Source organism: Cucurbitaria berberidis (genome assembly GCF_010015615.1).
Source record: "Cucurbitaria berberidis CBS 394.84 unplaced genomic scaffold K460scaffold_2, whole genome shotgun sequence".
NCBI lineage: Eukaryota > Fungi > Ascomycota > Dothideomycetes > Pleosporales > Cucurbitariaceae > Cucurbitaria > Cucurbitaria berberidis.
Window position 1 is genome coordinate 4,264,078 of NW_024468936.1, and position 24,808 is coordinate 4,288,885.

Genomic DNA, 24,808 nt, shown 5'->3' on the forward strand with positions numbered 1-24,808 from the left:
GGCTCTCTGCAGGATGAGGCTCATCGGCAGCATCCGCTCCGTGATGCCGCCTCCAAAGCGGCCAAGCCAGCCCTGAGGTCGGCTTCAAAAGCGCGGGAGGTCGTATCACCATCCGGATGACTCCTCCGAAGATTGAGCGACGGAGACACGGCTATTTCTACCAGCGCCTAAAGCCTCGAGGAGGCGACAGGGTCGGATTACATGTAACTGATTCAGAGGGAAGGCTGTAGTGAGGTTGGAGGCCATGCACGTACCACCTCTTCTTTCGTCTAGGCGTGAATGGGTTGCTTAGGAAACAAGCGAGAGCGACAAGGAAAGCAAACACGGTCCGCTGGGATAGGTCTTTGCACTACAGAGCTTCGACGTCACGGTAGGGTTCATCCGTTTTTCCCTGTAGACTTTAGACTTTCGTTCTCTTCGACCTCCTTCCTCAATCCTCGGCCCCCCACGATGAGCGTCCGTGTCGTCGCGCGAATTCGCCCGTTGCTCAAGCAGGAGCTCGACAAGGATACCATTGTCACAGCAGAGACGATTGAAGGCGACACGACTCCTGCAGTTGTACGGATACCAAGCCCAAAGAATGATGCCGAGTCTTTCAGCTTCCAGTTCAGCTCTGTTTACGAGCAGGATGCAACGCAGCAACAACTTTTCGATGCCGAAAGTGAGTCGAAAGCTTGACAGCACCCAGACTGAAGCTGACGTATAGCTAGTCTCGCCGACAGTAAAGCAGCTCTTCAATGGCCTCGATCTTTCCATCTTCGCGCACGGCTGCACCGGTACTGGAAAGACGCATACAATGCGAGGAGGGAAAACACTGGCAGATCGAGGTGTCATCCCGAGGTTATTGAGCTCGATATACCGAAGATGTAAGAAGATTGAAAAGGACACGGGCGGTGCGACGCAAGTTGATGTCGCCTTGGAATACTTCGAAATCTATTGCGACAGGGTCTACGATCTGTTCGAACCACCAGAAAAGCGCACACCATCTGGCCTGCCTATTCGGGACAACCATGGCAAGACCGTGGTTGTTGGTTTGACCGAAAAGCCATGTACGACTCTGAAAGAGTTCGAGCAACTCTACGATCAAGCGAATTTGAATCGGTCAACATCAGCTACTAAGGTAAAGCGATGCACTCTAATTCATCTAGACTAGCACTAATTATGGACAGCTCAATGCGCACTCCTCGCGGTCCCATGCCATTCTTTGCGTAAAGATTACTCAAACCAACGAGACCACCGTTCGCGTAAGCCGAGCTTCCTGTATTGATCTTGCAGGATCAGAAGACAACCGCCGAACAGACAACAACAAGGAACGCCTGGTTGAAAGCTCTGCTATCAACAAGTCGCTATTTGTACTGGCACAATGTGTGGAGGCTATGAATAAGAAGCAAAACCGAATACCATATCGCGAATCTAAAATGACGAGAATATTGTCTCTGGGTCAAAACAAGGGCCTTACCGTCATGATCCTCAATCTTGCACCAACTCGCGCATACCACCTCGACACGCTTAGTTCGTTGAATTTTGCGAGTCGGACCAAGAAGATTGAGGTCGCTGAGGTCGAGAATGATCCCGTCTATCGATCAATGGTCAAACCTTTGGCAGCAACTACCAGCATCGGAGGTGCAACCATTACACGACAACCGCTACGGCCTTTGACTTCAGCACTCAACGCGAACGTGCAAGAACCAGAGAAGCCGAAAAAGGGGGACAAGCCTGCTAAAGCCTTCTCTGTATACTCAGATACCCGCAAATCTGCCATTCGCACTTCTAATCTTCCTTCACAGAATCAAGGTGTTCGACGGATGGAAGGTCACAAACGAGCGGCTGAACCCAGCAGTACATTCGCATCGCGGCCAGCAAAGACATTCAGAACGGCAGACAATGCCTCACGGGCACGCAATGCCGAGCCTGCTATGACGAAGGCATCCATCGAAGCGCTTATAGCTCAGAGGGTTGACGAGAAGCTTGCAGAGAAGGCATTGCAGGATGCTGGGTCTGCTACTCCAGCGCTATCGGTGGAACTACAGAAGCGACTTGACGACCTCGAACATCGTATCGATGCAAAAGACGAGGATGGAAAGTCACAAGGTCTCCAGTTCCTGCTGATGGCGAAGCAACATCACATGCGCGGGGAAGACGTAAGCGCGCTAAGGATGTATCAGTTGGCTGAGCCATTCTTTCCTGGCAATACGAAGCTTCAGGCCAAAATGAAGAGCCTCGATGATCGGATACGAGCAAGGAAGGATGAAGCTAAACACATTCCTGCACCCGCCCCGTCGACCTCACTATCCGCACCAATCTCGAGCCTTATGGCCCCTCTAAAGAAAGCAGCGAAGCCGAAGCTGGGCTACAAAGATGAGCGAGAACACGAGGATGAATTCGCACCTCCGCCAGCATCTGACCATGATGAGTCTTATGCCTCGGACGACAGCTTCAAGTTCAGATCTAAAGCCGCACGCAAACCGAAAAAGACCAGCAAAAAGCTTCCCATCTTTCGAGATTACGCCGACACATCTCTAAATCCGGGAGAGCAAACACCGCGGACAACGCATCTCCTAAAGATCATCAACTCACGAGATATTAATCAGATCAAGGCTTTAAAAGGTGTTGGTGCAAAGAAGGCAGACAACATTGTCAATTGCTTAGTTGAGATGAATGATGAAGAAGTCCATGATCTAGAGTCTTTAGCAATGCTTAAGGGCGTAGGGGGGAAGACAGTAGACAATATGAGGATGGGGATTACGGTGAATGTTGCTTATGAATTCTAAGCTTCGGCTCTCTTCTGTTTTTCAAGCATGGCGTTTGGGGTGCTTTACAGCATTGGCGTTTATGGACTATGCTCAGAGTTGAGCACTGAACATTTTGGTTGCATGGTCGGCGTTTTGATTAGAAGCATGGTGGTGCTCTAACTTTTGATTGCTGAGTGCAGTTATGGCTTATAACTTCTTTTCTTATTTCAATCAATCTATATTGTTGTTCTACTCCGACATCGTCCAGATCTTTGGACAAGCTTGGGGTTATGCAAAGGTGTGATAGCCTCAAACCTCCCTGATATAATTCTAGAGTGGTTCCACAAGTCTCCAATGCAACATTGAAGGCGCGTTCAACCGACTTGAGGTCGATCCATAGTTTCATCACCTCCCAGCGCACGACTACAGAATGTTCAAAGCCCGTCGCCTCATCTTCTCCTAGAAAGACAATCAGCTAGAAGTCTTGGACTTCTCTTCCGCCAACACTTCCAGCAGCCGTCGAGTTATCCGATCCCTTTCTTCAATATCGACTACCCCGTACGCTTGCTTTGCCTGCTGAAACACCCCCTCTTCCCACTCATCCCCAACATTCACGCGCCCTGCATCATTCCAGCAATCTTGCACTGTGCCACCGATGTTTTTGAAGAAGCCCTCGAGTCCAGCTGGTCCACCGCCCGCATGCTAACTTTTGAAAGGGCCTGCGACTATCCACCTAGGGCCCATACTTGATTGTACGATTTCATCAAGCTCGGAGACTGACACAACGCCCTCCTTCACAAGGTGGATCGCCTCTCTCAGTAGTGCGAAAGCTAGTCTGTTCGCCACAAAGCCCGTCGTCTCCTGCTTGATGTGAATTGGGACTCTACCTCGCGCGGTCCAAAAGGCCTGTGTGCGCTTGATCACCTCGTCTGAGGTATCTCGTGATGGAACAAGCTCTAGTAAAGGCATTATATGCGGTGGATTGTACGGATGTACCACCAGCAACCTTGTCTTATCTTGCATACCCGCTGCCTGTTGGGATGCAGGGATGCCGGATGTGCTACTCCATAATAAAGCATCTACTGGTGCGTGCTGCTCGACTTTGGTCCATAGTGTTTGCTTGAATGAAAGGTTTTCGGGCCCAGATTCTTGGATAATGTGTACGCCTTCAACAGCATTTTCGATGGTGGCAGCAAATCTTATGTCGGCGATTGATATTGATGAAGTCTGGTGTGTGAAGAACTTGGGTAGATTTTCTTGGACATATTGGGAGAGGTTTGGTCGAGTGTCGAAGATTGTGAGATGAGAGAGATGAGGCAGGTGGGAGAGGCTGCGAAGGAGAGGCCGATTGTGCCGGTACCTATTAGCGCAATTCGTACATCTTGTTTGGAGTCTGCCCCTAGCTTTCGACTCTCAACATTCTCCTGGGATTGTTTTGACATTCTGGCTGCCACGCCTTGGAGCGCAGCAATGCTGGTGTGAAGATTACTGGAAAGCTCTCGATAACGCAGTCCGAACTCCTACCAGGATGATCTCCAACTCCGGGCTCAGGTAACTTTTCAACTTTGTAAATACTATCCTTCTTGCTAGATAAGGTTAGAGATAGCTGCCCTGCACACTGACGGATGCATGTACTTGTATGTGGGCGTTGTCATGAATGTTGATCACGTCCGAGTTAGGATGGCTCGGGAAGCTCCTAAACCCCGCGTCTCCACGCTATCATCCCCGCTCTATGATCGACTCGAACACTGCGAATCCATTGGAAATTGCCGCGCCGAGGAAGAATGATGGCATTATCAATTTACAATGACGTGCCGGCATGTCTTCTCCAACCTTTAGCCTATCGCCGAGACGATTACGATCCGGATGAAATAGTCAATTGGGACTCGACTCTCATTCCATCACCGGAGATAACTTATGCAGCTGACACTTGCCTCTGGCTATCCTTGAAACCGGCACGATGGTCATCTTCAAGTCAAGACAGCCGCCTATTGACCGTGAGCTGCTTCTTTACCCTGTTCGCTCCAAGCTTCAGCAACTGACCTTATCCAGTTCCCACCAGGCTCACAGACTGGGACTGGCTATTCGATTCCTCATACTCCCCTATCAACAAATACCCAGCAAGCGAGCTCGCTGGCTTTCAGAATGCCATAACGAAGGAACGCATTGATTGGGCGGACGTTAAAAAGTACTCCACTTACATCTCCACTGCTTTAGTAAAAGATTATGGCCTCAAGACGGGTGAAACAGTGGCACTTTTCAGTCAAAACACAGTATGGTATCCAGTCGCTATGTTTTCAGGACTCCGAGTAGGAGCCAAGATCAGCGGCGCAAGTCCGGCGTATAATGTCGAGGAGATGACATTTGCCCTGAAAACAGCAGATGCAAAGTTTCTCATGACGACACCCGGCAGTATGGAGATTGCGGCTGCGAGTGCTAAGGCCGCTGGCTTACCACAGTCGAACGTGTTTCTGCTTGAAGGTGAATTACCGGGATACACAACGGTTCAAGATCTAATCCGCGTGGGCGAAGCGTATGGCGAGTCAGGACAGACACCTGCGTACAAACATCCGCCAGGGACAAAAAATAAGGACGTCTGCGGCTTCCTATCATTCTCATCTGGCACTACAGGGCTTCCGAAGGCTGTTCAGATTTCACATCAGAACGTAATAGCGCAATGTCTCCAAATTCAGCAGATTACACCAACAACACAGAAGAAGATCATGGCAGTTCTCCCGCTTTTCCACATCACAGGTCTCGTCCACCAAATGCACCTCCCAGTCTTACTGAATGCCGAAGTCATTATGCTACCGCAATTCACAATGGAGAAGATGCTGGAAACCATCTGCGAATACAAGCTGAGCGAGCTTCTGCTTGTACCACCAATCTTGATCAGACTGGTCCGCGATCCGATAGTGGACAAGTACGACCTCAGCCATGTCACTCGATTCTCATCTGGCGCAGCTCCCTTGTCGGAAGAGATAATCCAACAGCTGCAAAAGAAGTTCCCGAATACAGGCTTCAAGCAAGGCTACGGCATGACAGAGTCATGCAGCTGCATCACAGCCCATCCACCTGATAAGTTTTCCTACAAATACGCGCATACCGGTGGGGCTATCGTGGCCTCCACAGAGGTCAAAATCGTCAAGGACGATGGCACAGAAGGCGATATCGGCGAAGATGGCGAGGTGTTGGCCCGCGGCCCGCAAGTCGTAATGGGCTACCTGAACAACGAAACGGCTACCAGGGATACCTTTGACGAAAATGGTTGGCTTCACACGGGCGACCGCGGCGCTATAGACGACGAGGGCATGATACACATTACCGATCGCATCAAGGAGCTCATTAAAGTCAAAGGGATCGGCGTCGCACCCGCTGAGCTAGAAGATCTCCTCTTGGGCCACCCGAAAGTCGAGGACGTAGCTGTGATGAGCGTCAAAGACGACTATTCTGGCGAGCTACCAAAGGCGTACATTGTGCTGAAGCCTGGGATCGAGGAGAATACAGCGGTCGGCAGGGAGATCATTGCCCATGTCAAGGAAAAAAAGGTTAGGTATAAGTGGGTCAAGGAGGTTGAGTTTATCGACGAAATTCCGAAGTCTGGATCTGGTAAGATTCTGCGGCGCATCTTGAGGGACAAGGAGAAGACTGGAAAGTTTGGCTTGGTGGTCAAAGACGATGCGAAAGCGAAGTTGTAGGTGTAGATGTTGGTATTAGTGTTGTGAAGACCCCCCAGCTAGACTATGTGAGTTAGTGCGCAACCAAGTGGAGTTGCAAGAGTTTTCCGCCCAACTCACAACCCCGCTGTTGCTTCTCTCGTCTACTCCACCTGCACACCATAATTTAGATATCTGTTTGGTATATAGTATTCATTGTTTACAAATTGCTACAATAACAGCCAATCAGCGCTATTAAGTCGGTTTTGTAGTGTAGTTGGTTATCACTTCGGATTCTGATTTCTTCAGTGTCTTCCGGTGACCCCGGTTCGAATCCGGGCAAGACCTGTTTTCTTTTTGCTCCTTTTTGTGTTCTTTCTTGTGCTGTTGATACGTCAACTGGGTTTCGAGGGGTACATTTTTGGCTGTGTGGCACTAACGGATTTTGATCTTGGCCCGCGCGACAACCCTCAGAACAGAAAATGATGTGCTATCACGTATGAAGCAGAAGTAGATATTTTTTGGCATCTCTTCAAGTGCTCTATCTTTGTCTTGATGTTCCTAGTTAAACCCTGCTTCTTGGATGATATGTGTGCTGACGTGGCGCTTTCGTTGTAGCTCCATCAGCACCATCCCTCCACCAGCTATCAAAGAAGCAAAAAAGAAGACATACTTACACTGCTTTACAACAAGAAGCAAAAAAACATGACTCAGCCGTGGCTTGAACACGGGACCTTCAGTGAAGCTAACTTTGATGTTAGACTGACGTGATAACCAACTACACCACCGAGCCGGCTTGAAGTGCGCATGAAGGTATCTATGTAGTTAGGTTGTATATATTGTAGCAGTTAAACAAGTAGTTGATGAAGACTGACTGTACCTGAACCTAGAGCACGTCTCATAGTGCAGATAGCGAAATGAGAGCGGGTCGACCCACCCACAAGGAATTTTCTGCCCGCTAGGCAACGTCTAGTAGATGGCCCATAACCGTTGAGTGAGGACAGTATGCATGTCAAGTCGCGGCCTATAGTGTAAAAATATGGTATTTGGTGTGGTCCAATGCATTGCATTGTAGTACTTGGACTAAGCCTCGCCCTTTCCTTTCTCACACCAGTCCAACCCCAGTACCCCTTACCGTCGTATCAAAACAGATTGCCCCCAGAATAATAATAAAACAGCGAGGCAGTATGGCCATCGCGGACAAAATGAAATAGCGCGCAAAAAATAATCGCCTATACAACCGACTAATGCTAGCTAGGAGTGATAGGCTTTGGGTATCGAGAGTGCGCAGCTCGTTCGGAGCTGGCATAGAAACATTACAAGTAACTCGGTATGGGTAGGTGTGTGTGCGCTTGCGCGCGACCGCTTCTAGCAAGGCCCCTAAGATGCTGGGAGAGAGTGTGAGAATACAAGAATGTAGAAGAGAAGAATGAAAGATAGGAAAGATGTTGCCCGACATGTGTGCCGTGGCAGTGAACATGGGATGCATCTGTGCAAACAAAGGAGAGGTATTCAAGAATGATGGAAATGGTCCGAAGATTGAAATAGCTAGCAAGGCGCTGGTCAAATAGGTTCGGCCGTTAGGCATGCCCGTCACACATGAACGATTCGTTAATGCTGTGCGTTCGTCTAGAAGCCGCGGAAGGGATCATTAGCGTCGAAGTCCTCGAAGAGGCCACCAGACCGATTCGATTGGTCCCTGGTGCTGGCACTCCACTGGCTGCTGCCACGACGACGATTGACTCGTGCTCGCCCAGGTTGACCGCCGAGCTGCTTAGCGTCACCCAGAGCATTGTCGATGAAGGCCTCCATCCGCACGGTGCCCATGGTATCGAAGAAGGTTCGGCGAGTGGAAGCACTAGCCTCAGATGTCCTGGAGCTTAGAGCACCGCCGTTATACACTGAAGAGGGGACTGATGGTGGCGCTGCAGCGCTGTACATGTCTGATGAACCGTTGGAATAGACTGATGGAACGTGCTGATGAGAGAAGCTGCGGAAGGGAACATTGGGCGGTGGAGCGCTAGGTCCAGTTGAGCTCCTCTTCCTGCCGTGTTGTGGAACACGAGGGATGGAGGGAGGACTGGCAGAATCTGGCACTGGTTTATCGAATCCAGCAAGTGAAGGTAGACCGGGTACAGGCTCGTTTTGGGATGCATATCGGGCCATGACTGGGTTCGCCCTGCCTTTAGCGAGACGCACCGAATCCTGGACACGACTACGACGAAGTGTTGCCCCTTGTGAACGTGGCTCTTGCTCCTCAACTGGTGGTGGGACTGGTGGCATTGATGTTACGTCTGGCATCGGAGAGGTCGAGTGGGCTAAGAAGGACAGTGCTGTCAACCACAGGTAATGGCGCTCTCTTGACATGGTGGTGAATTTGAGCGCACGTGCAGGGGTAAGAATCAATATGGATCGGTTGAAGAGTGTTTCGTTCTTAGGAGCAGGGCTGGTGTCGGCAACGTCGAGGACAGATTGAATGATTACTGGTAGGATGTTAGCAAAGAAACTTGGTGTAAAGGAACAAGACGCTTACGTTTGCGACCACTCTTGCCCATAAGTGCTGAGCCAGACGTTGGCTGCTTGCTACTCCACAAGATTGCCCGTTCATACGGCGAAATCCAGACCCAACGCTTATGTCGTACACCATTGTGAGCAAGAGAAGCCTCCTCGGCTGCGCGAGCAACATCTGCGGGCGTCTCTGGGCCACCAAATGCCTTCCTCTTGCGAACGTACTTCCACATGAACTCGCCGATCATAGACGCGGCAATGGCATCGACAACACTAGTCTGAGTTGCAGAACTGTTGATAGAGCCATTAGCTGTGTACGCAGTCGCGGTTGACGGTTGGTGCCGATGACCAAAGCCACTAGCACTGACGATGTCGCTCGGCAGAGGCGGAATCGAAGAAGTGTCTGCTATGCTAGGGGTAGCAGGAAGAGTCGGTGATCTGCTACGAGAGCGTCCAACCTTTGAAACGGGAGCCGCTGACCGCACCTTTCGCAGGCTATCCTTGCGCTGATGATTCATACCATACGGACGGCGACCGGCATGCGAACCACTATTTCGAGGCGTTGGGCTTTGAGAGCCTTCACTCTTGCTCATGGGCTTGTTCCGTGAACTTGATCGGGTGGGTACCGGGAAAGGTGGTTTCGGCATGTAGTTGCTAGAGCCAAGGCTGCCGATACTAGGACTACGAGAACGTATATGTGCGGCAGTGCCACTCTGAATCATGGCAGACCGTCGGATGCTAGGCTGACGGCCGATAGAATTACGCGATGGTTTGCCAACCTTGGCTGGTTTCTCGACTGAGCTTCGCTTCGAATGAACGTTGATGGAGTCTTCAGACGGCCTAGTCGTCGGTGCTGATTCCTTGTCTTCTGGAACGGGTGTCGGAGGGTTTACTGGGCGTCCACTCTTCGCATTACGCGAGGATAGCATCGGAGTCGAGTACAGTGGTTTTCTGTAATCATCGTCACTGGCTTCGGCATCGGAATCGTCATCTTCATCAGATGATGGACCATCAAACCCAGCGAATAGACTACTGGTCCGGAATGGTCTGCTAAGAATATCAGCCTGATGTTGTCGAGACAATGGGCCATTGTCGTTGTTCCCAGGATATCGGTTTTCCACTTTCTTGTCTGCAGCCTTCTCAAGTAATGCGATGAGGTCTTGACGAGCGTTCGGCTTTGTGGCAGATGGCTCCGTATCGCTAGAAGTAGGATGCTGCGAGGATTTCCTGGAAGCCTTGTTTAGGGCCTGGCGATCAGGTTTCGGTTCGGGGGTGCCGGGTTTAGAGGATATGGCAGAGGGAAGAAGGTTTGGTGGAAGTTTGACAGGGCGGTTGTCGATTCTTATAGGCTCAGTCTGCATGCCTGAAGAGCGCATGGACACCGCAGGGTCACCTGTTGTCTGTGTCGACACAGTCTTGGTCCCCGGCGGCAGGATAGGTTCTCTGGGTGATGGAGGAGCTGAGGTTGGAGCATGGATCGCGATCGATGGCACTAAAATTGAAGCTGGTGGCGGTGCTCTCTTGCTCACCAATGGTGTATCCTTCGGCTCTGCTAATGGGTCTGTCTGAGTTGACGTGGAAACAACATCAGCTTGATAGACAGGCGATAAAGGAGGCTGGTCCATGGGAATGATGATCTTCGGGGTATCTGGAGGACTCAACGGCTGGTCTACTGTTTGTACTGAGCTGGATGTCATCAAGCAGGGTGCATGGCTGACACCGGGCGGGGGACTAGGGCTCAGTGGTACAGAAACACGCTTTCGACTTTGGTTCGCCTCGGCGACTGTTGAAGAGTTTTCGTTGGATTTCATCTGAACCGTGGCTTCCAATGTCTGTGATGATGCCTCTATCATAACAAGTCGTGTAGGCGACGGCGGAGGAGACGGTTGTACGCCTGTATCAACATATATCGGTCGTGTTGGCGGGAATATCAAAGTAATATCTCGCGGAGTAAGTGTAACTGATGAGTGAGCAGTTTCATGTGACGTCTTCCGAGGCTCAATTTCCTCTGTAGCAGAATTGTCCCGATTTTGTACATGGTCGATGCTCAAGCCTAGAATGCGTTTCGCCTTCTCGTCTGGGTACATCGATTGTCGCGATTCGAGCGTTCGTCTTGCCCGCATCTCATTTTCCGGGAAATCATCAGAATCGAGCTCCAACTCGTCTAGGTCCTCCTCTTCTTCATCAAATATGAGTTCATCCGCTAAGCTTATTCCATGGCCGCGACCATGCCCGTCAGTGCTCATCAGAGACAAACGATAGTTGCGCCCGATACTTCTGTAGCTGCTGTTGCTCCGGTTTCGCGAATGACGTCCAATTCTAGTAGATGACCTTCGTTGTGGCGACGAGCGTATGCTAGCTGTATCGCTTTCAGTACCCGCGCCATTGTCCCGCATGACGTCCTCACCCTCGCTCTCCAGACCAGCTTCTTCGTGAGCAGCCTCTTGCAACGCAATTTCATCTAGAAGCAGTTTCAATCGGGCTTCGGAAATATGCACTCGTCGCTCCAGTGTCCGTTTCTCTCCCGCCCACGCCTCCTTTTCGCGAGCCCACATATCGTGTACTCTTGTGGAATCATCCTCCTGACTGCGCGTTTTTTTCTCTGCTGCCTCGAGTTTCTCCCTTAGATCTGCATTGGCTTCTTTAGTCTTGTCCCTCTCGCCAGCTATCTCCTCTATGGCCGCAAGAGTTTCATTTTCGAAGTGTTGAAGCTGACGTCTTGCCGCTTTGCCTTCTTTTGTAGATGATGACAACTGCTTTGATAGCGAGTCATTCTCGATCCGTACCGTGTAAAGATCCGTTTCCAGGTCTTCAATGAACCGATGTTTCGAATCTAATTCTCGCCGGAGATTGAGGATCTCGGAAACTAGGTTCGCGTGCAAGGTGGGAGTGAACCGACGGGGGTCAAGAATTGAGATGTTTTCATCGTTGGCGGCATCTTCGGGGCCATTTCGTGGGTCCGGTGGGAGAGGAGCCGGTGAGCTTGCGATCTCACTTGCTGGTGTACCGTATCTCGAAGTTCGTCGGGATAACGAGTGATATGGCGTTCCTGCGGGAGAAGGAAGTGGCTGGTTGGTGATGTAGTCTTCTTGGTCAGAGAAGTAATCGTTTGCCATCCTGTAAACGACACAGGTGGTGTCGGTAGATGTATAGCAGGCTAATGCAAGTATTCCAGAACCACAGTGAAGTGGTGCTGCAGACGATTGTGATCTAACACATGCCTATGGTAGAATCAATATATGTTTCATAATGATCCAACGCGGGTTATGTGACGTGAGAGGACGAGCTCCTGTTATGGCTGAACAATCTTTGAATTGTATAGCAAAGGGAAGGCCGCGCTTCTCAACCTGCGATCGATTCAAACATATGACGCTTTGATCAACGTACCGATCAAACCCTCCGTGATACGGTCGCGTGTGGACGCTCGTATGTCTGCGAGCCGTATGATATAATGGATGGGTACAGGATGCTCGAGGATATTGCGTGAGATGGCGTGTCGAAAGAGAGGGGCAACGTTCGGGTAGTTCTAGAGTACAACAAGGGTCAGTACTAGGTAATGTCAAAAGTGTATGCGCTTGATGAGTAACAGGTAAAAGAGGACCGTGGGAGCGGAACGGTACAACGGCGCAAGACTCACATTGCGAATATATGACGTGTGTACTTGTCCGACAAGGCGTTTTGCCTATATGCTGAAGCAATTGGCCTCTTGCTGATCCTCAATGGTAGATGCCGAAGAAGTAACAAGGATAAAAGCGACCAATGACGCGGATAATTCACTTTTGAGAAGAAGGAGAGAAAAAAGTGCTATTGAACAAGGAGAAATGCGCTCATCAGAATGGACACCAGCGTGTCGTCAACTGCACGGAGCGTGGGAAGGAAGAAGAGGATGAGGTACGAGAAACGGCGCTGGGCATGAATTTGCTGATCGCCCATGCAGCAGCTTTGGTTCCGGAAGTCAGGCACAAGTACGCACAGTCCTCTGGGGAGACGGGACTGTGGAAAAGTAACGAATAGAAATCATGGGATCAATCCACCCCGTCTGTGCATTGTCAAATTTGTTTTGTCCCCCGAGTCCATTTGTTATTATGCACGCTCTCAACTAGTGAGCACACAAGATTCCCTGTGTCCCTGCATGCATGCAGGCTGTGTCCGCCGGCCCCTTACCCTGCATGCTCTTGATTGGTACAAAGTCACCCGCTTTTTGCTAGTGGCCCTGCTCTATTGGCCGAGCAGGGGTATCCAACGTTCAAAAGACAATGCATCCCGCAACGTAGCGAGGATACGAAATGACAGACCAGGGGTATATGGTAACGAGCTCGTACCGTACCGTCGCCCTTGGAAAATGTGATCTGGCAAAAGTGTCTAGGAGACGTGACGACGCGTGATGAAGTTTGTTGTGAACGAAGAGTGCCTGCTCCTGCAGCACGGCTGGGCTTCTAGCAGGCGTTGGGTGCAGCCTGCGAACTGAATTCCGCCGCCAATGATAGCTCCGCGACAGCCTCACCCTATCGTTAGGTCTAGGGCCACGCCTGGCTCTGGTGATTATATGAGCTGTGATCCAGAGCTTCAGCCTCTCTTGACCGCGCCGCGTGTGAAAGCTTAGGGCAGCAGGCGTGATGTGTCCGAGTTGTGATCCAAGCACCCGCCATTCGTGATGCCGCCCAACGATCCTGCATGATACCGTTGACTTTTAGTCTCGATTCAACGATCCCTAGGCGTAGACCTCCTGAGGATCATAGTTTTGGAATGGGGTATAGGGGCTGTGCATAAAGACTGTGCTTTGAAAAGGAGGCTGATCATCGGATCCGTAGAATAGGAGGTAGTCGCATGAATGTGGAGCATCGTCCTTGTATTTCTGAGCCGTATGGGGCAAAGCCGTCATGGGGACCCCCCACTTTGGTTCGAGGAACTGACCCGTCTTGGCGATGGCGGACTCGACTCGACTCGAGATCGACAGCTTTGATACCCAAGTGTGGGATGCCGGGGACTTGAGCCATGAGCATTGCTTCAGAGGTTGCTTGGGTGCGCGTTGCCGAGGTGGACTGTTCCCGCGCATGATGGAATCAAACTGTCAAACTACGGCCAGCAAGTGCGTCCGGACGAGGAGCCGAATCGCGGATTGCCAGACTAGTCTATTTGGTCGGGGACTCCGACTCGTACAATGATGCCCAGAAAACGTGAATGGATTATTCAAGCCCAACTCGATCAACCACCCGGACGTACACTCTGGGCGCTGCAGAGGGGCGGGATGGTTCTGGCTGGTAGAGAGGCGTCTCGTACCGATGTCGCGTAAACAACGCGGTCAACCCGTCCTAGCCGAACGCCTCCAATTTGCCTCGCAGAGGTGGAAATATCAGGGACCATCATTCGCGAACTCGACGGACAAGATGTCAGTTTTGTTGTCCAGATAGGACCTAATTTGCATGGGTCCCGGTCTCATCATGCTGTTCAGCGGAGAGTGGGCCCAGTGTGCGGACAGCTGCATATGCATCTGCAGGGCGCCATGCAGTGGCCCGGAATCTTAGGATGATAGCACCCGGAGTGGGATGTTTCGTTGATGAACAGTTTGACATGTGGCTACTAGGTATAGGTGCGAGTCTTGGTCGCTTGCGTCGCAGTTCTACTCAAAAGATGATGAGCAGGAGGAGGATTTGCGTCGTGGTCTGAGGGTCGCGTTCGAATTGTCAAGCATATCCTTGTTCGCCTCATCGGCAGCAACGTCGCCCGTCTTGCTGCCATCGAGTGCCCCTCTAGTTGTCTGCATCAGGACCCCCCCTTGACCTTTGCTGCCGTGTGATGTGCCTCCATGCAGTTCACAGCAGTTTGCCCTGTCAGGGTGAGGCGGGCTAGACTGGAGCACCCCACCATCTGCATGACTAAGCGACCATTCACGAAAAATTCAATGTTGGGCTCCATGGGAAGGCGAGACGCAAAGAGGTATTGAGTTTTGAACGGCAGACGGTCGCCCTCTAGGAAACATGGCACAGCAGTCGAATCCAAATGGTGCGCAACAGGCCTCCGCAGACATGCCGCCGGCCATGGCTGAGGTCAAGTCGCAGAGCGTCGACGAGTTGCTGAAAGAGATGAACCGTATGCCGCTCTTCATGACACAGCTCGACGAGACGGATGGCGAAGGAGGCGAGAACTTGGCTCTTGAGGCGCTGAAAGCGATGGCGTATGAGGGCACCCGTGCCGAGGTCGCAGAGAATTTCCGGCAACAGGGGAACGAGTGTGCAAGAGCGAAGCAATGGGTAGATGCCAAAGAGTTCTACAATAAAGCCATTGCTGCGCTCAAGGGGCCCCAAAATCACCGAGATCCTGACGCGGCAGGTCCCGACGTAATAGAAGTCGAGTTGGACGAGGAAGAGGAGGCGAAGAAGGAGAAGGTCATTGAAGAGGCATGCTATGTCAATAGGGCGCTGTGCAATTTGGAAAAGAGTAAGTATTCAAATCCTGTGTTTGCCTCGTGTGGGATTCTGTCCAGGGAATGAACGAGGGTTGTGAAGGACCGTGCGATCTCAACAAGTACCAAGAACTCCAACTCTCGCCCTTGGAATCTTCTATCACGAATTGTTTGCTTGCCAGTGTGGTTATACGGTTCCACCTTTTTCAAACTCACCAAAACGCTAACATAACATAGAAAACTACCGCTCCTGTATTCTAGACTGCGCAGCAACACTCCGAGTCAATCCCTCCAACATAAAAGCCTTCTACCGGTCAGGCACTGCATGCTTAGCGCTCGACAAGCTGCTTGAAGCAACATGGGCTTGTGGCCGAGGACTCGCTATCGACTCCAACAACGCCCCTCTAATCGCTCTGCACACTAAGATTGCTGCTCGGAAAGCGTACATAGAATCCGTCGAGAAGGCCCGTCGAGCGCGAGAAGAGAAAGCTGCCTCCGAGCGCGCCACGCTCAATCTTGCGTTGAAGAGTAGGAACATCCTCACAAGGATGAGCGGACAGCCACCAGATCTCGAGGATGCAGCTATCAAGCTGGAGGACGTTATGGATCCTTCTTCGACACTCACATTCCCTGTCATCCTGCTGTACCCCACACACTCACAATCAGACTTCATCAAAGCCTTCTCGGAGAGAGAAAAGCTAGATCAACATCTCGACTACATCTTCCCCCTACCCTGGGACGAGCAGCACGTGTACACGATTGAAAATGTGGAGGCGTACATGGAGACGGCAGCCGGTGGCTTAATCAAGGTCGGCAAAAAGATGAGCTTAGGCAAGGTGCTGGGAAGCGGGAAAACAGAAATCGTCGACGGGCTGGTTAGGATCAGTGTTCTGCCAAAGGACAAGGCGGCGGATTGGATTGAAGAGTTCAAGAAGAGGAGGGGAAAAGCCATTTCGTACAACAAGAGCTAATTGCAATGGCATGTTGTAACGACGTACTATACAGGACCAAATAGCAAGAGTCCGCAGCACATGTCGCAACATACGGACACCCTTACGGCTGAGAAACAACACCTTGATTCCATCCTCCATCAAGGCAGCGTACTATATGTTTCGTTTAACTCGTCGAGCCCATATTTCCAAGGATATACCTGTAATCCAGCATTCAACGGAAGAAAATATATGTAGCGGGAACGCAGAATTTCTCGAACATGCGAGGGTGACAAGCAAGCTATACCCTAGGGTAAGCGACTAGCTCAACCCTCAGCCTCATGAATTAGGATATTTAGCGGGCCCAGTTTGCCGGAAAGGATACGAACGCGCTATATAAGTGGTACTATAGTTCCAACAAGAATCCTATATAGCCCCCCGTCGTTAGTCAATAGAGCCTAAACACACATACCCGCCCTCCCCACCTCAGCACCTTTTATAGATCGTTCCAAAATCCCGGTTCGAGGGCACCTAGGTTACTGCAGCACGGCATATGTGACAGCTTGCTCGTATGCCGCACGTGGTACAGTGGGGCTGCGATGCAATGCGTGGTGTAGACTTGTCTGCTTATGTGCAACTTCCTGCAATGTTGTACGGGCCATGATTAATAAGACAGTGATTACAAGGTTGAGTTTTTATTATATCTATATCTGCAAGGAAAGAAAAATCGACATGCCTTACGAGGTCCCGACGTCAAACCGCCAGGATGAACAGCAAAGGTACAGTACCATGTCGGTCCCAGATCCGAATCCGAATTCGGCCCTTAACCCGTCTCTTAGTCTATAGCCGTGATATTTTGACGCCTAGGAGTGGCTATGATGGAGATTCCAAGAGGTCATAACCAGACGTTGTCCGTTGATCATGTTGGAAAGGCATAGAATAATGAATGTGAAGCTAGCAACATGAAATTAGGAGAGATCGGTAGGATATCCACAAGAGATATGGCGCGCAGAACCGAAACGTAAGCGTACATGAGGGGTACAACGGTGTGTGTCATGGTAATGCTTGTTGTTGTCGGGGTGATATGGTGAGGATGGTCGTTCTTGGGGCGCTATTTAGTCGCCGATGGCTGATTCAGTCCTTCTCATACAATTTCTTCTTGCGTGTCATCATCTCCTTTAGATCATCCCAGACGTAGTCGCTGATCTTCTGTGGCGGGTAGTGCCAGGAATCGAAGAATTTGTCCACTTCATCAGCCTTGATCTGCTCCAGATAGCCAAGGAACTTGACATCAGATTTGACTATGTGCCGGCGACCGATGAATCGCATGCGAAACGTCCGCAACTTTGCCGCTCGAAGGACACGTAGACAGTTCATCAAGTACTCGTCGTTGAGGTAGCGGCGCTTCTCGTGGGAGCTGAGATAAGGAGTGTCCCGCGGACAGGCGTCGTCAAACTTGAATTTGACATCCCGTAGATATTGTAGGTTTTCGGGGCCAATCATCTTGAGGAAGTGGAGCGCGTCTTGATAGCCGATCTCCTTGGGCACTTGCTCCCAGAAAGGGCCCCGGGTGGAGTAGTACCGAGTGAACAAGAACGTGTTCTCGCCGTACAGTATGGAGCATCCCTCATCATGGACCAGCTTGCAGGTCCTCAGAAATTGGGCCGATCTACACAGACCGGGACCCTCCTTTGTGGGCGGGATTCTCAGATCATTGTCCTTGCGCGCGAACAAAGACCGATATACGGTGTTTCGTAATTCGGGCGGCAGATCTTTAAAGCTTTTGCAACGCACTTGGACTGCTGACTGTGTAGGTGGCGGGCTGGCTACGCGAGGCTTCTTCGTCTTGCCTGGCTGCATCTCATGGAGCGAAGCTTCGTCATTGGTGTGCAGCAGAGTACTGTCCAGCTTGACAAAGAGCGGGCCGTGGAAGCCCAGGGGCACGTTGAACTGCAAAGTGATGGGCGGCTTCTTTGGGGTATGGCGGTGAAATGCCCCGCCCAGCTCGTTGTCGGTCAATTGGTCCAGCTCCTGGTCGTAAAGGATGGGTTCTAGATGTGGAGAGGGTGGCGATAGGCTTCGCTTACGCTTGCGCTGCGTCTTATCAGCACGGCGGCGCTGCTCCATGACCTCGTCGTCGTCGCTCGCGTCCGAGGTCAATGGCTCATAGTCGTCTTCTTCGATCATGCCAGAATCAACGTAGCCGGCCGCTTTCCTCGCCTTGCCTGCGCTTTTGCGTATCGGCCGACCGGTCTGCTTGTTGTATTGAGTGAACTTTGAAGGGCTGCCGAGCTCTAGACTGGTGTCTCGGTTTATGGTGGAGGGTGGTGGAGGAGGAACTAGTGTTGGTATTTTGGGTATTTTGGGCACCTTAGGCGCCATCTTGAAAGCGAGGGACTAGCGGTGTAGTATACGCGTGGACTGCGTGATAGATTGATCTGCTGACGAGAGGTTGAGGGCCAAGTCGAAGTCGAAGTCGAAGTCGAAGTCGAGGTTGAGGTTGAGGTTGAGGTTGAGGCTACGGCGGGCAGGCAGGTGTGGGGAAGAGCAAGAACAAGAGCGCGCAAAGAAGGCGTTCAAGGGACGCAGAGGGCATACTCGTGGACGCGTGCTTTCCAGAATCGTCGACTGTGAGGCCTTGGCAGTCGCTATCACGGCAAGAGGCAGGGATGTTAATGGAGGTGAAGGAAGGTGGGAAGCAGACTGGACGCTGGGATTAACTGGCTTCTTGGAATTGCTACCTACTAATTCACGGCGTGGTGGAGTTAACAGCGAACAAGAGTCAACGCAAAAGCACCATGAACCCCAAGATGCGTTGCGAAAAATCACACTTGCTTGTATCACCAGCTGCCGACAATGCCATCCTCTTCCAATGCATCAGAAATACAACATAGGCCAATCATGTAGTCTTTCGTCTCCTCTGGGTGGTAGGGTGCCCGGAGCGTGTCAGCAGCTCCCACGTCAACCAGCTTGCGCCGGCCAAGTGAGGATACAACTGAATGGTAGAAGCGTTGAATCATCTTGGTTTTAGTTGTAAGGGAGCAGAAGAGGGACGTGAGACGGAAGCGAGTAATATTGGCCGTCGGAAAAACACATCGCCGCTGCCAGCTCCGTCGATAAGCGGAGTCCGTCGTTTCGTTGCCTCATCGAGACTACAGGTCCGGCCGTCGCATCAGGACTTGTTGATTAAAAGGTTGCAGCACGCTTTTGGCTTTCGCACCACACTTTGGCCATGGCGACACTCAGATCTCTCGGCCGGGCGTCTTTGCGCCAGCTTTCTGCGCGTTCTTCTGCTTCAATTGCCACAAATCACGCCAGAATACTGCACCAACAATGGCGGGGCTACGCAACCACCTTGGAGGCACAACAGAAGGTACTTTGGCCTGAAACAAGATAGGAGTGGAATAATTGGCTAAGAAAGGCTTCAGGTGCTCTCTCAGGACCTCGAGCAAGCAGATCCCACCGTATACAACATCATTGAGAGGGTTAGTTGTGACTTGTAACAGCTCCAGACGCATGGACGAAGCTCATCATATTCGCTGTTGTAGGAGAAGAACCGACAGAAACACTTTATAAACCTTATTCCCTCGGAGAACTTCACATCGCAAGCTGTTCTCGATGCTCTCGGCAGTGTCATGCAGAGTAGGTTTCGCGCATCTGTCACCCCACCCCAAGCTTACACTAGAGCATAGACAAGTACTCGGAAGGATACCCAGGCGCACGATACTACGGAGGAAACGAGTTCATCGACCAGGCCGAGCGCCTCTGCCAGGAACGAGCGCTCAAAGCATTCGGTCTAAGCTCCTCAGAGTGGGGAGTCAATGTTCAGCGTGAGTCAAGTCATAACTATCTGGATGGCTGAAGCTTACGCTCTTTTCAAGCTCTCTCCGGCTCTCCTGCGAACCTCTATGCCTACTCCGCCGTCCTCAATACTCACGACCGTATCCTCAGTCTCGACCTACCGCACGGCGGCCACTTGTCGCATGGCTACCAGACACCAACCAAGAAGATTTCCGCCGTCTCCAAATACTACGAAACCCTTCCTTACAGACTTGACGAGAAGACTGGCCTCATCGACTACGAGAAGATGGCCGAGCTGGCGCGTTTGTATAGACCCAAAGTTATTGTGGCTGGAACATCAGCCTACAGCCGGCTGATTGAGTATGAGCGTATGCGCAAGGTCGCAGACGAGGTTGGAGCGTACCTCCTCTCGGACATGGCTCATATTTCCGGTCTCGTCGCAGCAGGCGTCATTCCCTCTCCATTCCCGTATTCCGATATCGTCACTACCACAACCCACAAGTCGTTGCGCGGCCCTCGAGGTGCCATGATCTTCTACCGCAAGGGGACAAGGAAAGTGGATAAGAAGGGCAACGAGGAGAAGTACGACTTGGAGGGACCCATCAATGCTTCGGTGTTCCCAGGTCACCAGGGAGGCCCTCACAACCATACCATTACTGCATTGGCTGTAGCCCTGCAACAGGCGCAAAGCAAAGAGTTCAAGGACTACCAGCAGCAAGTGCTCGACAATGCCAAGGCTCTTTCACGCCGTCTGGGGGACACGAAAGAGAACGGCGGTCTAGGCTACAACATCGTCAGCGGCGGCACTGACAACCATCTGGTGCTCGTTGACCTCAAGGATCGAGGTGTAGACGGAGCGCGGGTAGAGCGCATTCTCGAGCTGGTTGGCGTTGCATCCAACAAGAACACGGTGCCTGGTGACAAGTCAGCCATGAAGCCCGGTGGTCTGCGTATAGGCACCCCCGCCATGACTACCCGCGGCTTCCAGCCAGAGGATTTTAAGCGCGTCGCTGATGTCGTGCACCGCGCTGTCGGCATCACGCAGAAGCTCGACAAAGAGGCCAAGAAGAAGGCAGAGGAAAACGCCCGCAAGAACCCTGGCAGTGTAGCCGCGTTCAAGGAGTATGTGGGAGAAGGCGAAGACATCACAGATATTGTACAGTTACGAAAGGAAGTTGAGGATTGGGTATCTACATTCGCTTTGCCTTGGGACAAGGCGCAATAAGCGACATGACTAAAACGGAATGCATTAATTACAGCGACTTGGAGTTCAGCGGTTAAAACTACGCTTGGTGGTTTGTACATAGGGTTTTCTATTCCACCGCTATTGTTCGCCTTTCACCGCACCGTCCCCGATCTATTGTCCACTTCTTCCTATTATCACCCACGTCTACAATACCGTGATGGATTTATACAACCATGCCTCCGTACTCCCCAGTGTTTCTAGCCCCCATCATCGAGGTTTTAATTCCCCATTAGCATCCCCTCGTCGCCAAACCGCTCCCACCAGGCCTCGCAAGCTACGTTAAAAGCACCGCCTAAAACCTAATTACTCATGATGCTTCTCCTCCCCCTAGCCGCATCCCTCGTCTTCATCAACTTGGGCTTTGCGCTGCCGGTCAGCGTTGGCCTTGAGCTTGAAGAAATTAACACCACCAACACCACCACAACGCTGCCGGAATTCACGTTCCCACCCTGTAGTCCTATTTCTATTACTATACTACCAGGCCCCACCCTCAGAGCCGAAAGCGACCAAGAAGCGCTACCTCCAAACGTGGAGGAGCAATCAAACACGCTCCCCACCACACCCAACGCAAACGAGAGAGAGGAGAGCGTTTCATGGATCAATCCGGTTACCTATACTATCATCTGCTACGACTTCTTCATCGCTAGTGTCTTCGTTTGGTGTTGGATCCAAGGTTGTTTCTGGTGGTGGAGGAAAGAGAATGTCAGTGGGTTGGAGGGGGGGTATGAGATGGAGGACTTGGGTACGAGAGGTGGTGGTGGTGGTAGGAGGGCCAGAAGCGAGCGGGAGCGGGAGATTGAGAGAGAGATGAGGAGGTTGGGTATGATTTAGAAGTGTGTGTGTGTGAGGTACATTAGGCCAATGTTTCAGAAAGGTTCAGAGAGAGATTGTAGATGGAATTAAAGATAGCCTGCCTAGACATCTGACGAAGGTGCAAAGTAATGTAAGTGTACTGAAGGGATACAGGGTGTGTACCTTTTGGGAAGAGTGATGATAGCTTTAGAATGGCTGACGTTGTCAGGTGACACCTACTTCAGTATGCTAGCCTGTCTCCTATCCTTCTTCAACGGAGAGAACGAGAAAGCTTCCTCACTCAACATACCAAACCCACCCGAGATTGGCCTCTGCTGCCCCAATGCCCCCTTGCCCAGAGCATTCTTCCCCAGTGCCCTCGCTGCAAAAAGCCCCTTACTGCTGCCAACGGGCTTCAAAGGTGCAGCATCTTCGGCATCCTCAGCATCGAACAGCGTCTTACCCGTGGTAGCACCAAGCTTGCGCTTCTTTTTCTTCTCGGCAGCAGGTTCTTCGGCAAACGCGGCGAAGGACATGAGCGACTTACGAGGCTTCAACTTGGGCACGCTGGGTTTGGACTTTGTGGAGGCACCGTCGTCGACATCTTTAAGCGGGATGGCAACGGGGGCGTTTTCCGAGTTGTCCTTGGAAACGTTGCTTGAGAGTTCGGAGGCCTCTTCATTGACGATCTCCAGAACCGCAGCAGCAGCTTTCTTGCGAGGCTTCGCGTTGGCCTTATTTGACGCCGCTGGAGCCAGCGGTTTCACCTTGGACTGAGCAGTCTTCTTGGGAGCTTTCTTGGGAAGGGCGGTAGGAGTGGGTGCGTGCTCAACTGCTTCTTCCTCTTCCTCCTCCTCCTCCTCCTCCTCTTCGGCAATAGGACTACCAGGTGCAATAATAGTAGTGCGGTTTAGGAATGGCGTCAGGGAGAAAGTAGATGTATCTCCGACTGCGGAAACAGAATGGCCACGCTTCGTCTTCTTTGCAGGGAAGCCGTCACCTGGCGTGCCTAGATTGGTCTCTGGTTCTGCAGTAATAGCCGTGCGCTTCCGAGCATTCTTTGCTGCAGGCTTCGTACTGTTAGCAAATGCAGCTTTTGTAGGTGGTGCGTTCTGTGCCCTATCTGCCTTCTCAAGCTCTGCTTCCTTCGCCTTGAGTTTCTCCTTTGTGGACCGCAACTTCTCGCGGAAGGCAGTGAGCTTGTCGTCGAGGACCGTGTTGCGGCCCTGCAGCTCAGCTAAAGTCTTGGTGTACTCCTTCTCCAGCAGCTTTCGCTCGCGCTTTTCTTGTTCCAGCTCTTTCCCAATAGCTTCCGTTTGAGAATCGCTCTGCGGTGTACTCTTCTTCAAAGCCTTCTCTGCCTTCTGGCGCTGGAGCTTCTCTTGCTCAAACTCTTCACGAAGTTGATCGATGTCCGCATCTCGGCTGCTGGAGTTCTTATTTGCCTTCTCTGCTTTTTGACGCCGGAGTTTCTCCTGCTCGAACTCTTCACGGAGCTGGTCGAGCTCCGCATCCCGGCTGCTGGTGTCCTTGCTTGCCTTCTCTGCTGCTAGGCGAGCGGCCTTCTCCAACGCCAGTTCTTCACGAAGTTCTTCTAATGCCTCCTCGCGCTTGGCCGCCTTGTCAGCTTCCTTCTTCGACATCTTCTCGACCTTCGATTGCAGACGTTCCGTTGCATGCTGTTGTGATTCTAGGTCCGCCTGCACTTTTTCCACAGCCTTCTCTGCCGTTGTGAGTCCCGCTTCAGCCTTCATGCGGTCCTTCTTCTCCTGTGCTAGCGCCTTGCGCACTTCCTCGAGTTCGTTGCGGATCTCTTCGTCCTGCTCCATTTTCTTTCCTTGTTTTGCTACTATGCGAGCGGCGGATCGCTTCTCGTTCTCTAGCTCCACTTGTAGTGTAGTCAATTGGCGTTGTAACGCAAGCTTCTCGGTGAGCAGGCCTTGATTGGATTCAACTTGGGCGCGTAGGTGTTCGACTTCTGGGCGTAATGATGAAATTTCGCGGGAAAGAGCGAGCTTGTCAGAGAGGATCTTGTTCGAGTCAGAGGTGACGTTCTCCATAGCCTTCAGCTCGGCCTAGTGAGTGTCAGTACTGTTTTGGTTGAGGTTGAGCCGGATGCGCCTACCCTAAGGTTCGCGATTTCACGCGCCTGTGTGCGGATCTGGTTCTGAGCTGCTTCGCCCTCGGCTTTTTGTTCGTCGAGCTGAGTGAGTGCTTCCTCTAGCGCGCTCTCTAGCTCGTCTGAGCGAGCTTGTTCCTCTTCGAGCTGTTCGTGGAGGTCGCTATTGTCGTCTTGCAGGAGGCACTGGCTGACTCGCAGTTTCCTAATTTCCTCGTCCTTGGCAACGACCTCGACGGAATGTTTACTTCGCTCGAGGTTGAGTTCAAGGGTCGCGTTGCGCAGCGAATGTTGGAGCTGGTAGGGTCAGTTGTGTTGTAGATGTCATGGTCTCCACCTGCCGCGCTTTCACTTTCACTTTCACTTACATCTTTCATCCCATAATTGGTATCTAAATCCGACCCCATAGTTGCAACCACTTTGTTATGTCTGTTCAATGATGTGTATAGGCGTAGGTGCTAGAGTAAAGTTTGGAGGGGTTGGAGGTGGACGCGACGTTGGTAAACAAACACAACGAATGAAGCTTGCCAAGCGGCACCACGAGTATAGAGTAGGCTTTTGTGGTTTCTTGACCGTTCAACAGCAATAAAGTGTAGTAGAGACACGAACCAGCATCAAGCAC

The 24,808-nt window shown here is 51.6% G+C and overlaps 9 protein-coding genes and 2 non-coding genes across 11 annotated transcripts; 6 read left to right on the top strand and 5 right to left on the bottom strand.

Moving 5' to 3' along the window:
• Nucleotides 1-450: 450 nt before the first annotated feature.
• Nucleotides 451-2,771, top strand: K460DRAFT_276868 (kinesin family protein-like protein; the record flags this gene model as incomplete). The annotated part of the gene is made up of 3 exons (XM_040928145.1): nucleotides 451-661; nucleotides 711-1,120; nucleotides 1,170-2,771. 3 exons carry the CDS (start codon nucleotides 451-453, stop codon nucleotides 2,769-2,771), a joined length of 2,223 nt encoding a protein of 740 aa, XP_040791062.1.
• A 59-nt stretch (nucleotides 2,772-2,830) lies between these two features.
• K460DRAFT_427626 (NAD(P)-binding protein) lies at nucleotides 2,831-4,387 on the bottom strand (the record flags this gene model as incomplete). Its single annotated transcript, XM_040938275.1, has 3 exons — nucleotides 2,831-3,434; nucleotides 3,489-4,062; nucleotides 4,356-4,387. The coding sequence occupies 3 exons, from the start codon at nucleotides 4,385-4,387 to the stop codon at nucleotides 3,204-3,206; spliced, it is 837 nt and encodes a 278-aa protein (XP_040791063.1). The 3' UTR covers nucleotides 2,831-3,203.
• A 104-nt stretch (nucleotides 4,388-4,491) lies between these two features.
• On the top strand, nucleotides 4,492-6,561 carry K460DRAFT_415048 (4-coumarate-CoA ligase 2). Its single transcript, XM_040937716.1, has 2 exons — nucleotides 4,492-4,729; nucleotides 4,785-6,561. Exons 1-2 carry the CDS (start codon nucleotides 4,693-4,695, stop codon nucleotides 6,428-6,430), a joined length of 1,683 nt encoding a protein of 560 aa, XP_040791064.1. The 5' UTR covers nucleotides 4,492-4,692; the 3' UTR covers nucleotides 6,431-6,561.
• An 89-nt stretch (nucleotides 6,562-6,650) lies between these two features.
• K460DRAFT_t23 lies at nucleotides 6,651-6,736 on the top strand. Its single transcript has one exon. It is a non-coding gene; the product is annotated as a tRNA-Gln (tRNA).
• A 358-nt stretch (nucleotides 6,737-7,094) lies between these two features.
• K460DRAFT_t29 lies at nucleotides 7,095-7,181 on the bottom strand. Its single transcript has one exon. It is a non-coding gene; the product is annotated as a tRNA-Val (tRNA).
• A 556-nt stretch (nucleotides 7,182-7,737) lies between these two features.
• Nucleotides 7,738-12,139, bottom strand: K460DRAFT_75833 (uncharacterized protein). The gene is made up of 2 exons (XM_040938660.1): nucleotides 8,922-12,139; nucleotides 7,738-8,871 (listed from the first exon to the last, which is right to left on the bottom strand). The coding sequence occupies exons 1-2, from the start codon at nucleotides 12,010-12,012 to the stop codon at nucleotides 8,018-8,020; spliced, it is 3,945 nt and encodes a 1,314-aa protein (XP_040791065.1). The 5' UTR covers nucleotides 12,013-12,139; the 3' UTR covers nucleotides 7,738-8,017.
• A 2,616-nt stretch (nucleotides 12,140-14,755) lies between these two features.
• Nucleotides 14,756-16,713, top strand: K460DRAFT_75850 (TPR repeat protein-like protein). Its single transcript, XM_040938661.1, has 2 exons — nucleotides 14,756-15,334; nucleotides 15,537-16,713. The coding sequence occupies exons 1-2, from the start codon at nucleotides 14,875-14,877 to the stop codon at nucleotides 16,268-16,270; spliced, it is 1,194 nt and encodes a 397-aa protein (XP_040791066.1). The 5' UTR covers nucleotides 14,756-14,874; the 3' UTR covers nucleotides 16,271-16,713.
• A 649-nt stretch (nucleotides 16,714-17,362) lies between these two features.
• On the bottom strand, nucleotides 17,363-18,610 carry K460DRAFT_353477 (uncharacterized protein; the record flags this gene model as incomplete). The annotated part of the gene is made up of 1 exon (XM_040931717.1): nucleotides 17,363-18,610. The coding sequence occupies one exon, from the start codon at nucleotides 18,608-18,610 to the stop codon at nucleotides 17,363-17,365; it is 1,248 nt and encodes a 415-aa protein (XP_040791067.1).
• An 850-nt stretch (nucleotides 18,611-19,460) lies between these two features.
• K460DRAFT_403786 (SHMT-domain-containing protein) lies at nucleotides 19,461-21,254 on the top strand (the record flags this gene model as incomplete). Its single annotated transcript, XM_040936665.1, has 5 exons — nucleotides 19,461-19,601; nucleotides 19,657-19,713; nucleotides 19,777-19,870; nucleotides 19,921-20,058; nucleotides 20,110-21,254. 5 exons carry the CDS (start codon nucleotides 19,461-19,463, stop codon nucleotides 21,252-21,254), a joined length of 1,575 nt encoding a protein of 524 aa, XP_040791068.1.
• A 165-nt stretch (nucleotides 21,255-21,419) lies between these two features.
• On the top strand, nucleotides 21,420-22,205 carry K460DRAFT_75922 (uncharacterized protein). Its single transcript, XM_040938662.1, has one exon. The coding sequence runs from the start codon at nucleotides 21,585-21,587 to the stop codon at nucleotides 22,104-22,106; it is 522 nt and encodes a 173-aa protein (XP_040791069.1). The 5' UTR covers nucleotides 21,420-21,584; the 3' UTR covers nucleotides 22,107-22,205.
• Nucleotides 22,206-22,303: 98 nt separating this feature from the next.
• Nucleotides 22,304-24,593, bottom strand: K460DRAFT_384618 (uncharacterized protein; the record flags this gene model as incomplete). Its single annotated transcript, XM_040935503.1, has 3 exons — nucleotides 22,304-24,142; nucleotides 24,193-24,483; nucleotides 24,555-24,593. The coding sequence occupies 3 exons, from the start codon at nucleotides 24,591-24,593 to the stop codon at nucleotides 22,304-22,306; spliced, it is 2,169 nt and encodes a 722-aa protein (XP_040791070.1).
• Between the last annotated feature and the right edge of the window lie 215 nt (nucleotides 24,594-24,808).